This window comes from Taudactylus pleione, unplaced genomic scaffold (assembly GCF_031769625.1).
Source record: "Taudactylus pleione unplaced genomic scaffold, aTauple2 ptg001552l, whole genome shotgun sequence".
Classification (NCBI taxonomy): Eukaryota; Metazoa; Chordata; class Amphibia; order Anura; family Myobatrachidae; genus Taudactylus; species Taudactylus pleione.
In genome coordinates, this window is record NW_028285949.1 from 224,762 (window position 1) to 243,924 (window position 19,163).

At 44.3% G+C, this 19,163-nt stretch overlaps 1 protein-coding gene across 2 annotated transcripts in view; it reads right to left on the reverse strand.

The window, feature by feature from the left end:
* PES1 (pescadillo ribosomal biogenesis factor 1) overlaps nucleotides 1-19,163 on the reverse strand; it is a 66,056-nt gene that overhangs the window by 41,653 nt on the left and 5,240 nt on the right. For both annotated transcript variants that reach the window (XM_088463998.1, XM_088463999.1), the window contains exons 4-5: nucleotides 18,841-18,950; nucleotides 14,002-14,173 (exon numbers count right to left, since the gene is read on the reverse strand). In XM_088463998.1, the coding sequence (XP_088320124.1) occupies nucleotides 14,002-14,173; nucleotides 18,841-18,950 (282 nt within the window). The remainder of the gene's footprint in view (nucleotides 1-14,001; nucleotides 14,174-18,840; nucleotides 18,951-19,163) is intronic.

Sequence of the window (19,163 nt, forward strand, 5' to 3'; positions counted from 1 at the left end):
AGTCTACAGAGCCACCATTTTATATATATATATATATATATATATATATATATATACATACACACATGGATGGTGCAGTACAAGGCGGTTTGATATCAAGTAAAATTAGAGATGCCCTGATTCCGATAGGTCCTGTCGTACCATTGTTGTACATAATTCCTAAAATACACAAGTCACTTGTGAAACCTCCGGGCCGCCCGATTATATCGGCAAAAAATTCTTTATTTCTACCTGTGGCTCTCTTTTTGGATTCTATCTTACAGCCTTGTATTCAGTCACACCCCAGATTTCTACTTGATACCACGAGTTTATTGATCAAACTTAATAATTTGCCTACATTTAGTGATGATATTCTGATGTGTTGTATTGATGTTCAAAGTCTTTACACGGTGATCCCTCATGATATGGGCGTGGCGGCTGCCGGCAAATATCTTGCGGGTCATCCAGATTACCATGGTCCAGATTTGAAACTTGTTCTAGAATTACTGCGGATGGTATTAACAAAAAACTTTTTTTATTATGATGGTCGTTTTTTCCTCCAGGGCAGGGGATGTGCCATGGGTTCTAGTGTGGCCCCTGCCTACTCTAATATATTCATGTTCGAAGTAGAACAGGATATTTTCTTTACAGATGCCCATATTGCAGCTAATATCGCCCTTTACTATCGTTATATCGACGATATCTTATTGTTCTGGAGAGGTTATAAAGATAACCTCATTGGGATCATCGATCAACATAATATTAAATCTCATCCTATCAAATTAACGTATACCATGAGTAATATTTCAATTAACTTTCTGGATGTTGAAATTTCACTAACTGAGGGTAGAATTAACACAGCATTGTACTCTAAACCCACTGACAGGAACAACTTATTGCAATATAGTAGCTTTCATCCTAAACCATTAAAACGTGGCCTTCCCTATTCCCAACTACTAAGGATTAAGAGAATTACATCTGATCCTATTGTAGCAGAAAGACAAATGGATACCATGATAGAAAAATTTAAGCAAAGAGGATATCATTCTAATTTTTTGGAACAAACTAAACAAAAAGTATTACAATTAGATCGCAATACTTTATTGCAATATAATCGTAAGACAGGCAATGCATCCAGGATCCCTTGGGTATGTCAATTTAATCCTGCTAGTTCAGGAATTAATAGTATATCCAAGAACCTATGGCCGATTATAAAAACCGATCCTGATTTGGGATTAAGAGATTCAACTTTGATGCCCTGCTATACTAGAGGTAGAAATCTTCGTGATATATTAGTTAAATCTGATATTACACGCATACCTAGTAACAAAACAACTTTTCTAACGTCAAAGAAAGGATGCATTAAATGCACTTGTACCACCTGTCAATACATGATTCCGGGTGACACTTTTCAACATCCCCATTCGGGACGTACATTATTTATACGCCAGCGATTGACTTGTTGTTCTAAATTTGTTATCTATCAACTGCTTTGTCCCTGTGGGCTGTCATATATTGGGAAAACAGAACGTATGTTCAAAGAACGTATGGCAGCTCACAGGTCATCCATCAGAGCATCTCTTCTCAGTGGCAATAGCGACCAGCCTGTTGCACGTCATTTCTGCCAGGCTCATCACCCCCTTACCACTTTGAAATATAGGATGATTGACCAGGTTCAATTATCTGTCCGCGGTGGTAATAGGTCACTTAAGCTGCTTCAACTAGAAACTCGCTGGATCTTTCGCCTGGGTACTCTTGTTCCCAAGGGACTTAATGAGCAATTAGGACTCAGTAATTTTCTATAATTTTTTGCACCTATTATCTTTGTGTTAGTTATTATTAATCTAATTGATCTTTATATTGCAATCGCTTTTTATATTGTTGTTTACTTTATAATTATTGGCCATATATAATATTGTTCCATGGCTTTATGTCCCTGACATGATCATCTATTCTATCTATATACATGCGCTTTGTTCCTATTACCCATTTTTTGTTGTGTTGGTTTATTTTTGTTTTTTTGTATCTATGGTGATGGTAGCACTTTGATGACGCATCTGTTGATGACGTCATCATTTGTGCGCCGATTGTACGGGCGTGTGGTCCCGTTTCCGGCGTTCACTTCACGGGGTTATTTAAGGTAAGATGTAATTGTTTGTCTTTAGCCTGACGAAAATGCCACAATAAACGGCATTGAAACGTTAGACTTTTTCACATATGCTGCATAAGAGTTCTTCATTTCTAAGACGCCTGGAGTGCTGCACCACTTTCTTTATACGCTGTATACATACACACACATATATATACACACACATATATGGATAAGCTGACAGCTTTGGTAATCGCAGGCGGCTTCCTATCCGTGGAAATATAGGTACGTACACACACCCACATACAAATTCTTAGGGAGAGATGGTGTAAAGCGGAGTTATTGTACCAACTACTGGATGAGGAGAGTCCAGACTTCAATTGCAGAATCCTTCTTTTAAATAAGCTAGGTACCAGACATAAAACTGATAACAGATCCTACCTCTGCCTTATAAGGATAAGAAGCGATATATATATCTCCACATATGCATACCTACATACAAGATTAGTAGGTGCGATAATATTTAAAATTAGAACATGAGCAATACACGTATATGTTCTATAGCAGGGCTTAGTATAAATACATGTGGCTTACCTCAACGCAGGGAGACTGCTCAAGTGTTGCATGTAGCCATCAGCCTGCTACGGTGTAATGGGCATGATATTTTTATCAGCGTGCTGTCCCAGACTGGTATCGAACCTGGGACCCTTCTGTTACTGGAGTGCTCGCCTTAATCAGTTGAGCTATATATGTGTGCAGAAGAGTAACAATCCACAAATTTAAGGGATTACTGTCCCCAAAAAGTGAGCTGTATTCTAACAGAGCCTTCCCAGCATATTAAAAGGGAGACCTGTCCCTTGGGAAAAACCACAGCGCAATCCCCCCATCTAAACAGGGGATAAAGGCCTGCTGTTGTTATTAACACAGCTAAAGAAGTGGCCGTCCCGGCCTCTAATGCTGGGCCACAGGGATGGTAAGCCCAATATGGGATTCTCGTTCCTGAGAATGGATGATTCGGGAGGACCTGACCCAAGGCCTGCCCCTCAGCCAACGCTGGGTTGAGACCCAACCCAATGGAGAGTTCTCCTCACCCACAGATATCGTTTCAATATTTTTGTATATGTGATGCCAAAAGCGTGCACTGGAACGCTTGTCAACCTTGCGCAGTGTGCTAATTAACCTCTCTGGAATAAGGCTTGTCCATAGACCACCCGATTAGCAGAGTAGAAAAAAGGTATACACATACATACTATATATATATATATATATATATATATATATATATATATATATATATATATATATATATACACACACACACACATACATCCCTATATGGGATTACATATACATCTACATACACACACACACAACACGTACATTGTAGGCGCCGGGACACGGGGAGCGATCTGCAGAAGTGACAGAGATGACTCTTACACTGCGCTAGGGTAAAGTTATACCGCGCTGTGTGCGCAAAATGTCCATGCTAGCCTGGAAGAGTCCCGGCTAACATTAGCTGTCCCCTCAACAGAACCGCATAAAGCGGAGTCATAGTGCACCTGCTAAGCGCAAGGTTGAGGGAGGGGCAGCAAAAGGCTAGACATATCCATCAGAGCAGCAGGTGTTAGGACAATGAGCTATACTGCTGTGGAGGGCGCCGAAGCGGCTTAAACACAAGTGCCCCGAAGTAGCTAGCGCCGGAGCTTATACATTAAAGCACCGCCTCAGCAGACTAACAGCTACGCTGTTATAAAACACACGCAAGCACAGGGAGAATATACAAACTCCACACAGGGTCATAGTGGGAAACAAACCCATGACCTCAGTGCTGTGAGGCAGCAATGCTAACCATTACACAGTCTGTGCTGCCCTGTTAAATATATACAGGCTGCCTCAGTGCGACTGGCGCTGTACCTACAGTGAGAGCTCCAGCGCTTTTTGTAAGTGATAGCGCAGTCAGCCGTCTGTCACTTACCTGACCTACAGTTAACGGAGCTTCAATACACATCTCCCCCTTGTGGGGGGAGGGGCAGGAGACCCGGACTCAGCCGGCGGCGGGACCCTTTTCTTCCCCGAGCAGGAGTGAGTCAGCGCTGTGCTACACAACGGACCACTCTTAATAAAAGGGGGAGTTGTTTATATTGTAAGCTGTCCCCTCTCCTTAAGAGGGAAGCGCGCTCCCTTGCAGGCGCTGGTCCGCGCTGCATACTCTTAAAAGGACACCTCTCCTGCTAAGCAGGAGAGGAGAGCGTCAGCTGATGTCCACTGCTCCAGTGAAATGACTCAGCGCTGTGCTTGCCGGCTATTGCTGCTGCGGAGCAATAAGGGGGAGAACCCTTACAAATGGCGCCGCTGTTGCAGGACGCGCCATAAGTGTTTGTTTAGGGCGGGTCTCGACGCCGGGTCCGTGCGCTGATTAAGACAGCGGGACTTAGTAGCCACAGCAGCCCGCCTTGTGTGAGGAGGGCAAGCGCGATCGGCGCTGCTAACGAGCTCTCCTATGCAGCAGCGCCGACAGCCGCGTGGTGCACACAGCGCGGCAGTGAGGAGGAAGCCCGACTATAATAGGCGCCGCTAGATTGCATGACGCGCCTCCAGCAGCCCCAGCGACGACCGGGGCTGTAATTTGCGCCCTCGTGACTACAGCACCTGGTGACCCCCTTGACCTGGTATCCGAAGTCGGGGAGAGGGTGGTGCAGGGGCAGGGGAAAGTCGGGCCCTCCTAACAGTGACAGTGTCACTGAGCCCAGCCCAGACTGAGCAGACTGCCACAGCAAGCAGCCTGCCTGTCCTCAGTGTTATAAAAATTAAAAAATATGAAAAAGGCTGGAGACAGCCTGATGTGCGACCGGCTCTCTCGGGCACATTCTAAAAACTGGGGCTGATGGGGCATAGAGGGGGAGGAGCCAGTCACACTTCTAAATTATTTAAGGTGCCAGGCTCTACTCTACCACCGTCTATACCCCACTGTCTTGAACTCCAGTGTCCCCTAGTGGATGAAGGAGAAATTTAATGAAATAACAGTCTCTCAAGCGAGACCGTAATAATCCCCAGAATCGACTGTCCCCTCTGAATAATGAAGCAAACTGCAAAAAGATCTACAACTGGAAATTAAGAAATTGAATGTTAACCTGAGCCTGTTTACAAAAGGATCTTAGTTCTCGGTTGAGATTTATATTCGTCTATACTTCCAGGGATCGGTATCCAGTCAGATATCAGCATTATCGGCTGGCAAAGTATGAACAAATCTCTGCTTCTAATATTTCTATAACCGTTTCTAGTTCTGTTTGAAACAGTTTCCACTTTAAATGTAATTCAATTTAAGGCAAGTTCAACTGCTGCTATATTGTTTATAGATACCACTCACTTGATATTGTTACTGTATAACTGTTATCTATATATAATTTACATGATGCACTATCAGGTAAAATACCAAACTAATTGCCAGTTTTATGAAGCATGATAATTACTGTATCTGATATTTTCTGGAGAGAGTCATCGTATTATTTTGGCAATAAGATGTATTGCATACACTGTTCATCTCATCAATTTTTACACCACTTTGGGGTCTATTTAAAAAGAATATCGAAGGCTTTAAAAAATTGCCCCTTCCGTGACATATCACTTAACAATTTTCTCGCAACTTAATTTTTTTTTAATGCCAGTACAGACCAAGCGATAACGTCTTTTGCAATTGCAAAAGACATCATTAACATGCATGTGCCAATTTCGCATATTCGCAGTGCGGCTGTGTGACTCACCTCAGTCCAAGAGGGATGAGTCTACACGCGCTGCATCTGCAGTCACGTCGCCAGTGCATTACGGGAAAAACCAAGCAGAGACCATTTTCTACAATGCTTTTTCCCCCTGGTTGCCGACTGGAGAAGGCAAATAATGCCATCTTCACATCTTTTAAAAACCGTAGTGATGAAAAAGAGTAACATATTTCTTCAATAACCTGATGAAAAAAAAAGTGCCTGGCTGTAGTTCATAAATTATATTTGAAGACATTTTATTATTCTTTGCTCTCTGGCTCATTTAATAGTCTCTCAACTCTAGACTCGATTGTTTTGTTTGGATGTCCTTTAAGTTTACTTAAGACAGCAGCTGAGATTGGCTAAACTAATTAAAGTTGTGATATTTCAGATTACTCCAATTCCCCATTCCCCCTCTCTGACCATCACCTTCTCTCCTTCCCTTCCTCTACCTCCTCAGGCCATCATCACTAAGCGTAGCATTGAGGCTATTGACACAGTTTATTTCTACTTCAGGGTCCATAGGGTGTCCACAGGGTTGACCTTGGGGTATAGCTGGATCTGGTTCCACGGGCACCACACAGTTAAAGCTTTCACTGCTCCCACGATGCACTTGGGTTGTCTCTTCCTCTATACCCCGCCCCCGAGCCACAGGCACCTCAGTTTTAGTTGGTGCCCGGCCGGAGTCGGGTCACCCTGTCGCAGTGGGGCTGCAGGAGCAGCCCCTAAGCTTTGTTTTAAAGAGAAAATGTTTTATTTATTTTTTTCTTTCTTCTTTTTTTTACACTATTAGAGCGGCCCCCGCGTGTCCGCTAGACCACCAGGGTGACAGGCTGGAAGCGGGACCGGCAACCCGGGGGTTAATTGCTAGCCAGGGGAGGCAGCCTTCCCTGTCTAGCGGCTCCTCCCCTCAGCTCAGCGCGCCTTTCAACATGCAGTCTGGCGTCGTTGAGCTGCTCTCATCTCTCGGCCACTCCTCTTCTGAGGTCTCCGGCTGCCGTCTTCACTGGCAGGCATCGCAGACTCCCAGGCGGTATCAAGTGGACCGGTCCCCCTGTGTACCTCACCCCTGCTAAAGGACAGTGTACACAGCGCTATAGCCCTCCCAGACACTGAATCTGGGCGGTTGATTGTAGCGGAAGGTGCAGTGAGTAATTCTTCTAATGCATTGTATGTGACTATTGCTAGTGCTGCCTGTCTGTGACTTATTCTCCATTACTGTCAGCTTATACCTATCCCTTTCCTTCTCCTACGGCCCGGCAGGTGTGTGGCGGAAGGGCGTTTTCTGATACCCTCACTTATATAAATCACGTATTTGTGGGGTCAGTCACATACTGTTGTGTGCTACACAGTACCATATCTGGGCTGTTTGTGTCGCATACTGGTGAGTACGCGGGTGTTAACACCGTACTTCCTCTGGTGATGCGTATTTCTTGTGTATTTACGGTATCATGTCTGATGGGGAGACTGAGCGCTCTGTGGCTCCTGTGCTATTTTCCTGCAGACACTGTGCTGGCGTCCATTGCAGACCGGATATCGGTCCCATCAACGGTCCCTTCTAGGGCGTTGCCCCAGCCCACCATCCCCCATTCCCCGGGTATTCCGCAAATATTGCAGTCTTCCCCTAGGGCCCAGACTGTGGGTCATTATTCGGGACTGCCTGTGTATGTCCAGTCTCCTCCAGGGACACGACAGTCCGTGGTGCCTTTTCAGAGTTTTACTCCGACGGCTCCTCCACCTTGGGTGGATGTTCTCTCCAGCTCTGTTCAGAGTCTGGCGGCCTCCTCGGCGTTTCAGTCGATGTTGCAAAGTGATGTGCCACCAAGGACGCCCAAACGTCCTGTTGTGAGTTCACTGGCTGCGCAGTTGTCGGACTCGGAAGTGTCCTCAGATGATGGAGAAATCCATGAGGACTCTGACTGATGCCGTGGGGCAGGCGGTGGAAGCCAAGTCCTCCATTAATGTTTCAGCCTTAGTTAGGGCGGTGCGAGCTATCCTACATGTAGAGGATGATGCGCCGGCCCCTAGATCAAAGTTTCCTAATTTTAAAAAAGCCAAGGTAACTTCGAATGTGTTTACCCTGTCTGATCAATTAACGGATCATATGGCTGCGGCCTGGCAATTACCCAGTAAGAGGTTCCATCCACAGAAGAGGTTGGCATCAAATGATCCTTTTCCTGAAGCTCATTGCAGGAAATGGGAGACTCCGCCGGCGGGGGATGCAGCTTCCTATATCGGGGAAGCGTCTTTGGATGCCAGCCTGCTCACTTCTAGGGTGTCGGCAACAGCGGTGTCTGCTCGGCGGTCCCTGTGGCTGAGGTCCTGGAGGGCTGATGCTGACTCTAAAAAGGGTCTGGAGGCCTTGCCTTTTAATTGGGAATTACTATTTGGTCCGGATTTGGACAAAATAGTTGATACTTTGGCTAAGTCCAAGTCGGCTTTCCTCCCTTCGGCCTCTGCGCCGGCTAAAGTGAGGAGATCTGCTTTTCGGTCCTTTTGGGTTCTGGGTAAGGCCAAGGGTCAGTCCTTCCCGAGACATTCGGCGACCAAGGCCGCACCCAAGCCCAAGAAGCAGGCATGGAGTGCTCGGCGCCCTTCTTCCAAGCAGGAGGATAAACCTGCTGTCTGATGGGACGGGCCTCTCTCTGGGGGACCCCAGAGTGGGAGGCCGACTTCTCCAATTCGCCCAGTGTTGGCACAATACCACCACGGATGCCTGGGTTCGAGAAGTAGTCTCTCAGGGGTACGCCCTGTCTTTTCGGTTCAGGCCGCCCCACCAGTTTTTCTGCACGAGTCCTTCTTTGGACAAGACCAAAGCTGTCCAGATTCAGGTAGCTATAGAATCCTTGCTACAAGCAGGGGTCATTGTTCCCGTTCCGAGGTCTCAGCGCGGGACGGGGTACTATTCTACTCTATCTCTGGCGCAGAAACCCAATGGTTCTCATCGCCCTATCCTGAATTTGAAGTCTCTGAACAAATACCTCAGAGTTCCCAGGTTCAGGATGGAAACGTTACGTTCCATCATTCTGGCGATGGAACCCGGGGATTATATGGTCTCTCTCGATATCCAGGACGCCTATCTCCATGTGCCCATAGCACCGGCACAACAGCGGTATCTGAGGTTTGCTATCCTGAACCATCACTACCAATTTCGGGAGTTGCCTTTCGGCCTTGCCACGGCTCCGAGGGTGTTCACCAAGGTGATGGCAGTTATGGCTGCCCACCTTCGGGGTCAGGGTATACGGCTGTTGCCGTACCTGGACGATCTTCTGCTGCTGGCAAGCTCCCCGGAGGCGCTTCTTCGACATCTCCACCTGACCATTGCTTGTCTTCAAGCACACGGGTGGTTGATAAATTGGAAGAAGTCCTCTCTGGTCCCATCACAACGGATGATCCATCAGGGAGCACTTCTGGATTCTTGTCAACAAAGGATTTTCTTGACTCCGGAAAAGGTGTCCTCCCTACAACTGAGGATACACAGTTGCTTGAACAGTGGCAGGGTGTCGGTCCATTCGGCAATGAGAGTCCTGGGATCCATGGTGTCGGCATTCGACATGGTGGAGTTTGCCCAGTTCCATTCCAGGCCCCTGCAGGGGCAGATTCTATCAGGATGGAACGGGATACCTCACCGGATCCGATCCCAGATGCTGGTTTTGTTCCCGGAAGTGCGTTGGTTTCTGGCGTGGTGGCTTCAGTCAGCTCATCTCGTGCAGGGTCGCCCCTTTTGGACCCCGGACTGGGTTCTGCTTACGACAGATGCCATTCTCCGGGGTTGGGGGGCAGTGACCGGCTCGCTGTTTCTTCAGGGCCATTGGTCGGCGGAGGAAGCCGCCCTTCCCATAAACGTTCTAGAGCTACGGGCGGTGTACCGTGCTCTACTGTCGTCCGGCACCGTTCTTCACGGAAGAGCAGTTCAGGTGCAATCGGACAACGCTACCACGGTAGCGTACATAAATCACCAGGGAGGGACTCGCAGTCAAGCTGCGATGTCGGAGGTGTCTCAGATCCTGGCTTGGGCGGAGTGCCACCTCCCGGCAATCTCGGCGGTCTTCATCCCGGGAGTCCTCAACTGGGAGGCGGACTTCCTCAGCTGTCACGACGTGCATCCAGGGGAATGGTCGCTTCACCCAGAGGTGTTTCAACTCCTCGTGGACAAATGGGGACTCCCGGAGTTGGACCTGATGGCTTTCCGTCACAACTGCAAGTTGCCCGTGTACGGCTCAAGGACAAGAGATGCAGGCGCAAGCCTAGAGGACGCGCTGTCGGTGAAATGGATGTTTCACCTAGCGTACCTGTTCCCTCCGATCTCCCTGCTACCTCGGGTACTCAGGAAAATCAAACAGGACGGGGGCACGTTTCTGCTGGTGGCTCCAGCTTGGCCCAGACGTCCTTGGTACTCCAGTCTCAGGAGCTTGTCCGTAGACGCCCCGTTCCTTCTGCCTCAGCGTCGAGACCTGTCGTCTCAGGGGCCCTGCCTTTACCAGGATCTGGGTCGGCTGTCTTTGACGGCGTGGCTCTTGAGACAGCCGACTTAAGGTCCCGGGGTTTTTCTATCTCTGTCATCGGTACCATGCTGAGGGAGCCTGCCTGCCTCTGCCCGGATTTACCACAGAGAATGGCACACTTACTTCCAGTGGTGTGAGTCCAGAAACTTTGATCCTCAGGTGTTCAGGGTTTCTAGGATTTTGGCATTTCTACAGTCAGGTCTTAACCTGGGCTTACGTCTTGCTTCCCTGAAGGTTCACGTATCGGCTGTCTGTTTGGTTCCAACGACGGATCGCTACCCTGCCTGATGTTCACACCTTTTTCCAAGGTGTGCTTAGGATTCAACCTCCCTTTGTGCCTCCAGTGGCTCCATGGGACTTGGCGGTGGTTCTTCGGGTCCTGCAGGGACCTCCCTTTGAGCCTCTTGAGTCTGTTGACCTCAAGTGGTTAACACTGAAAACTGTGTTTCTCCTGGCAATTGCTTCAGCCAGGAGGGTATCCGAGTTGGGGGCACTTTCCTGTAGTCCCCCCTTCCTAATTTTTCACCAAGACAGGGCCGTGCTTCGTACTCGTCCTGAGTTTTTGCGTAAAGTAGTCTCTAAGTTCCACATCAATCAGGAACTTGTGGTACCAGCTTTTCAATCTCCTGATCTTACAGCTGGTGAGGCTTCGTTGGACGTTGTCCGTGCTCTCAGAGTTTATGTTGATCGGACGGCTTCTGTAAGAAAGTCCGATTCCTTGTTTGTCCTCTTTGGTTTTCATAAGAGGGGTTGGCCTGCCAACAAACAGACGTTAGCTTGGCTTTGTTCTGTTATTAGGGAGGCTTATATACAGGAACATTTACCTGTTCCGGCCTCTGTTAAGGCTCATTCCACTCGGTCTGTGGGTCCTTCTTGGGCTGCTAGACGTGGTGCCTCCGCTGTTCAGCTGTGCAGGGCGGCCACCTGGTCTTCCATTCAGACCTTTTTGAGGTTTTATGCGTTTGACACCTTTGCCTCTCAGGATGCATCCTTCGGGCGCAGGATTCTCCTTTCTGCTCAGGAGCGTCCCCGCCCTTAGTTGAACTGCTTTGGGACATCCCCAAGGTCAACCCTGTGGACCCCCTATGGACCCTGAAGTAGAAAACAAGAGATATGGTAAGAACTTATTGTTATCTCTGTTTCTACAAAGTCCATAGGGTCCACAGGGCACCCGCCCTGACACACCTGGCTTCAAATAGGCTGTGTGGCTGGTCACCGGTTTTCCGTCTCCCATTTCTGGGAGTATGGTTTCTTGTGTGTTCCAGTCTTCCTTCTCTGTGTTTAGTCTCCTCCTCCGGCCTTGGCTGCTTACCAACTGAGGTGCCTGTGGCTCGGGGGCGGGGTATAGAGGAGGACGGACCCAAGTGCATCCTGGGAGCAGTGAAAGCTTTAACTGCGTGGTGCCCGTGGATCCAGATCCAGCTATACCCCAAGGTCAACCCTGTGGACCCTATGGACTTCGTAGAAACAGAGATAACAAAGGTAAGTTCTTACCATATCTCTTGTTTTTTCTTCCCAGCTTGACTCACTTCTTTCCCTATCCTGCCCTGAACAAGGCACTTCCCTATACAATACCTCCCTTACTTCTGCTCTGGACTCTGTGGCTCCGGCGATCACTATTCACCCTTGCAGATCCATACCTCAACCCGGGCATTCCAAATGCACCAGATACCTGCAAAAGTGTTCACGAACCGCCGAGCGACAGTGGAGATCACGCTCTAAGGCAGATTTTCTCCATTTCAAATTTATGCTCTCATCCTACAGTGATGCCCTCTCTAACCAGTCATATTTCAAGAACCTCATCTCCTCTCAGTCCTCAAATCCCCAGCATCTCCTCACCACCTTCAACTCCCTCCTCCGCCCACCCCCTCCTCGCTCTCAGCCCTTGACTTTGCTACCTACTTTACATCTAAAGTTGACTCCATACATCAAGACATTATATCCCACCAGTCCCCCTGCTCTCCACCTCCTCCTTTCCAGGATTTCCCCTCCACATCCATTTTACCAACTAACATTCTTCTCCCCTGTATCTGGAGAGGAAGTAATGTCCCTCATCCGATCCTCCCCCCCTTCCACCCCCCCCCCCCCTTGACCCTATCCCTTCACATCTCCTCCACTACCTCTCTCCGTCTGCCTGCTTCCATCTTGTCCACCTCCTTAATCTCTCCCTGTCATCAGGCACTGTCCCTTCTGCATTCAAACATGCCCTTGTCTGCCCCATTCTTAAAAAAAACCTACCCTTGATCCTAACATTCTCTCCAACTACCATCCCATCTCTCTCCTCCCTTTTGCCTCCAAGCTCCTTGAGAGTGTTGTTTACAACCGCCTTACCACCTTTCTTTCCTCCCACTCCCTCCTTGACCCTTTTCAGTCTGGATTCCATTCTCTCCACTGAAATTCTCGCACTCCTATCGTTTTCATCTTAAAATATTTTCAATATTAGACCCCCTCACCCAGGATGCCATTAAAACCCTCATACACATTGGTCATCACCAGATTGGACTACTGTAACCGCTTCCTATCTGGCCTCCCCAACTCCCTTCTCTCCAGTCTGTCCTCAATGTTGCTGCTCAGCTCATCTTCCACTCAAAACGCTCTGCATCCGTCTCCCCTCTCCTACAAGCTCTCCACTGGCTCCCCTTCCCTTTCAGAACCATATTTAAGGTTTTCAATTGACTTACAAAGCCCTCACCGATTCCTCTCCCATTTACATCTCGGACCTCATCTCCCTTCACTCTCCGGTCCGCCCTCTTCGTTCAATTGCACGCCGCCTCTCATGCCAATTGATTACTTCCTTCCACTCCAAGATTTTGCCCACGCTGTTCCCCACCTTTGGAACTCTCTCCCTCTTCCCATCAGACTCTCCACCGCTCTACAATCCTTCAAACAGGCTCTCAAGACCCACTATTTCATCAAAGGCTTCTAGCTCATCTTAACTTGCTGCTACATGCTCCTTCCTCCCTGCCTACCCCATCTGTGTCACACCTGTTTGTCTGCCCCTGCCCTTTAGAATGTAAACTCTTACAAGCAGGGCCCTCTACCCTCTAGTGCTTCTCCGTTCTCTACTTTCATCTACTTTTTACTCCCCACTAGGGCACCTAACACTTGGTTGCTTTGCTCTGTTGCTTATCTGAGTGTTATGGTCGCAAATGTAGCAATGTATATTATCCATGTCCTGCATTGTATGGTACTGTAAGTCACTGGTCAACCTGTTTATGTTCTTTGTAAGGCGCTGCGGAACATTTGTGGCGCCATATAAATGATGATGATAATAAAAGTTATTTTGTGCCAACTACTTCTCTGGGAGAAATCAATTGTTTTCTCTCACCAGCAAGTAATGGGCGCCCAACAGGGCGATTTTCAATTGTTTTGCCAATAGACATGAGATCCACGGACGCTCATTAATTATCGAGCATGTTGCATCCAAATGCACCAGGTTTAGAAGCGTAAATCGGCTAAACCCGTGCAGAGTAATGGGTGTGCTGCCCAAGCTGTAGTTTTCTACTCGCCACCTCCAGAGGACACTCGTGTCCAGTAGCATAAACAATTGAATAGCTCATGGTCACTTTAGACGAGAGATTGAACACCCAGAAACATTACCCAGTTTGTCTGGGAGTTCAGGTTTTTGAACAAACTTTAATGAGAAGTAAAAAGCCTGCCTATTGCAACTTACCTTGCGCAGAGAACGTGAAGCAATGACATAATTAAGGAATTCTACAGAAAGACGGCGACAGAGCTGTATAGTTTGGACATGGCACTTGCCAGTGCGCCGGAAGGTGGAAAAAAGAAAGCACATGGACAGAGCATCATCCATATCACGGAGAGCATCAATAAAGGTTGGATACCTGCAGAAGGCAAGTACAGCATTACTGTGTCATTCAAACAGTATTGTTCTTAATTTGACAGTTTTAAATTGATGTCTATGGTAAAATTTCATAAACAAACTTACATAGCAAACAATGGTGTCGCAAAAAAAAAAAAAACACACAGACACAATATGTCCAGCAATACATAAAATCTAGAACACAAGGGCCCAAATGTAAGAATGCTAAATTTCTAAAGTGCAGGTATTTCGACAATTTAGCACACATTTAAAATGCCGTTTTTTACAATACAAACATCAAACTGGTTTTAAATTTGCTACTTAACATATTTGCAAATCTTGCACATTTGGCCATGGGGGTACATTCACTAAAGATCGTTTTTTCAACGCTGACGATTTGCAGTGGCATTTAGGGCTGGATTTAAAAAAAAATAAAAAATAGTACAGGTTGAGTCTCCCATATCCAAAATGCTTGGGACCAGGGGTATTTGTATTTTGGATAACGGAATATTCCGTATATTGGAATATTGGCATAAAATAATGACATATCTTGGGAATGGGACCCAAATCTAAAAACAGAATGCATTTATGTGATATATACACCTTATACACACAGCCTGAACGTCATTTTATACTATATTTTTTATAATTTTGTGCATCAAAAAAAGTTTGTTTAAATACATGAAATTCATTTATGTTGCATATACACCTTATACACACAGCCTAAAGGTTATTTTATACAATATTTTTAATAATTTGTGCTTTAAATAAAGTTTGTGTACATTAAACCATCAGAAAGCAAAGGTTTCACTTTCTCTGTCATGCTAAAAATATTCCGTATATCGGAATATTCCGTATTTCGGAATATTTGGATATGGGAGACTCAACCTGTACTACAAAAACTGCCCGATCATATGGTCTGCTAACATGTGCAACAGGGGATTATATGTAAAGAAGCACTGTAGTAAATAAACAGAATAATCACAAAAACAAAGATAATTCCTAAGTACTATGAACAACTGGATTTGTAGGAATCTTGCCAACATAGAAAACCTAAATACACAGAAAACCTCAAGATTGAGGCTAAACAAGAAATTCCCTATTTGGGGCACACTTCTAAAACATGAATTATGAAATGATGGTATATTTAAAACTTAACCTTTAATTTAGTTATAAATAAAATTTATAGGGTATATTAGAGACTTGAATTATTAGTCATATATATCAGTCTCCCCTAATACAATGTAACATACAAAATTTATGCTTGATTAGGCGAAAAATAATGTAAATTCTAACAGGTAGCACTCTATAATAAGAGAAATCTCAGGGGATTCAATCTTCCCTAATAGAGTGCTGTGGCAGCATACTCCTGCAATAATACAGTATAGGTGGATATAGGCTACATAAAATTAAAAGATTGTTTATCGGTCATGATAAATCAAAATAAAGCTCATATAATCCACCTAGGTTAATTAATATAAATATTGCACTCGGCCCATTAAATTGCAGTGTATAAATAACAAACTGCTTGCAATCTTGATACCCGGAATGTCTTAATAATACATTTCTAAACAGTCAGAGACTTAATTACACTTGACCCACATATATATATATATATATATATATATATATGAAATCAACATATATCCGCTTGGATTGCACTTTGCCCATCGGCTTGCAGTGTATGAATAAAAAACTGCCATTTATATTTATAAGAAACATTAATTTATATGTATTGGGTCAAGTGCAATTAATTCCCTGACTGTTTAGAAATGAATTATTAAGAGATTCCGGGTATTAAGATTGCACGCAGTTTTTTATTCATACACTGCAAACCAATGGGCTAAGTGCAATATTTATATTTATACCGGGCAAAGTGCAATCCAAGCGGATATATGTTGATTTCACTCATATATATATATATTGGGTCAAGTGTAATTAAGTCTCTGACTGTTTAGAAATGAATTATTAAGACATTCCGGGTATCAAGATTGCAAGCAGTTTGTTATTTATACACTGCAATTTAATGGTCCGAGTGCAATATTCATATTAATTAACCTAGGTGGATTATATGAGCTTTATTTTGATTTATCATGACCAATAAACAATCTTTTAATTTTATGTAGCCTATATCCACCTATACTGTATTATTGCAGGAGTATGCTGCCACAGCACTCTATTAGGGAAGATTGAATCCCCTGAGATTTCTCTTATTATAGAGTGCTACCTGTTAGAATTTACATTATTTTTCGCCTAATCAAGCATAAATTTTGTATGTTACATTGTATTAGGGGAGACTGATATATATGACTAATAATTCAAGTCTCTAATATACCCTATAAATTGTATTTATAACTAAATTAAAGGTTAAGTTTTAAATATACCATCATTTCATGATTCATGTTTTATAAGTGTGCCCCAAATAGGGAATTTCTTGTTTAGCCTCAATCTTGAAGTTTTCTGTGTATTTAAGTATGATTTATACTTTTCCCTGGGAGCACCACCAACATAGTGGATTTTTCTATTTTTGATTGAATTTTTGTCAATTGTTGGTTAGTAAATTGTCTATTGCAGACTGGTGCAGGATCTATTCGTTAGTTTTCTATAAAACAACATAGAAAACCTGTAAGGGGTGGCCAAGATTGGACTCCCAATTCTCATAAGAGGCGGCAACAAACCTCCCTCCCAGTGGAGCTGAAGTATGGTAAATTATGACAGGTGTGATGTTACATCAGGCAAGAAAACAATTTGGCTGAACATGAACTCAAAGGGTGTCAATCCTATTATTTGCGAATTGCGAGGTGCTATTTTCACTTCGAATTCACCTAGCGAATTAATTTTGCAATCCAATTAGCAACTCGCACTGATCAGTCAGACTGAATTCTCAACTTTCCACTCACACCTCCCTGAGGGTGAGAGATGGAAAGGAAAATCTTTATTTTAAAGTTTAAAATGTCGGGACACTGTGCTGAACCCCTTGGACACCCCCCTAATGACCAACTGGAAGTATCCAATTAGCTTAATTAGTCCAATAATTTCATGTCATTTTTTGGGGTAAGAAAAAAAAAAAAAATCCTCAAATTTCCCAAAATCAACTTTTTCATTAGATTAGGCACCCCAAATTTAATTACAATAATTTAGTTGAAAAATAATTGTTTTTTTTTATTTATTTTTTTTAATTTTCAAGGTGCCCTCAAAGTACCCCAAAATCACCTTTTTTCCAACTTTTTTTTTTTTTTTTTTGCATTTTTCATTAAATTCGTTTGAGATTAAACGGAAAGAGTTTGTTTTCATCATTTTCTTGCATTAAAAAAAAAAAAAAAAAAGCCATTTGACACCGTTTCAAAACCTCCCTAACGCCCACAGCCAGCCTTCTATAGGGTCCTGCTAACGAAATGGTCTCCCCACATTTTCATGAATTTCTCGCAAATCTCATTTCGCAGTCAATTCGCACCCATCCGTTGCGAGTAGTGCGAATAGGTATTTTTAATTGGATTGGAGAATTCTTGGGAGCGCGCTTCCCTGCGATGTGTGCGAATTTCAAGAAACAAACTCGCTACTCGCAATTCACACCTAATAGGATTGAGCCCAAAGATCCAAATGTCAATTTATGATCCAGAATGCCAGAACGATCTTTTTTCCCCTCACACAATCCTGTCAATCCCCCACCATGTAGAAGTTGTAAATGAAGTAAATCACAATGGTTAGATTGTTGAGACTAAATTCTGACAGTTCTGGACCTCAAATTAGAAGACCAATCCATTAAGCACTGACCACACAAGTATTTGTCATGATAACATACCCAGTGCAGAATACTACGGTTGAGGAGTTTGCAGTGTTTAAAAGATGCAGAATGCAAGATTAAGAAAGGACCTGGCCAAGCCATTAAAAAAGATCCTACTGCATAGCCAACACAATGTTGGGAAAATAAGCACTTTCAGAATAGAGATTTATCCGAATAATCTCTGGGTGCAAAAGTCTAGGAACAGCTCTAGAAACTGATTAGATGATTGGAAACATTTAACACTAAGCACACAGGGCTTGCACTGTAATAAGAATGTAGAGAAAAGAAAGGACACTAATGGCTATATATACACTACAGTACAGGTTTATAGAAGTGGAGTTGTTGCCCATAGCAACCAATGAGATTCTAGCTATTATCTTCTAGAAGGTGCTAGATAAATGAAAAGTAGAATCTGATTGGTTGCTATGAGCAACATCTCCACTTCTATAAAACTGCACTTAGTAAATATACCCCTAGATGTTGGGCTAATTCAACAGAATAAAATTAAAATTGAAACTGTAGCAACAGGTAATAGCTGCAAATGCGGTAATTAATCTTGAGAACACAAAACTACTCCAGATAGGAACGTGGGGGTAGACATGTTGGATAGAGAGATATGCTCATACTCTGCTTCAAGGAAACATGAAAGCATTTGACCCTTTACCATTCTGTGTAATAATACACAAGTGTCCAACTTTTTAACACACCCCATGCAATTGTGAACTTCATCAATATCCCATACCTGTCTGCAACACATCTTGTAAACTAATTGCTATTAACTTTTTCTGTTCCACAAAGATCATACAGAAACATGTGAATGATTTAATTGCAGAATATCCATTAGCGTTAGCAGATTTTATGCAATAATGCAGAAAAATGGCACTCCTGAAAATGAAGTCTCTCACCTCTCCTTAATGATGTGATCCAGTTTATATGTTGGCTTGTTGTCTCTGATTCTATCTACTGCATCCCATTCCTGTTTTCCATATGCTTTACGCAGGCGACGCACAAACACCTGATCATTAAAGATTGAAATTAAAAACCTAGACCTTTATAAGAGCTAAAACACAAATGCAGCCAGCATGAACACTTAATATAAACAAGTGTGTTAGTTTCCATACCTTGCAGTTTGATACTTTAACCAGATATGCAATAAATGGCACATTATTCAAGTAAAATGATCTATAGACAGCGATTACAATGTCCATGGTATATAAGCTAATGAGCG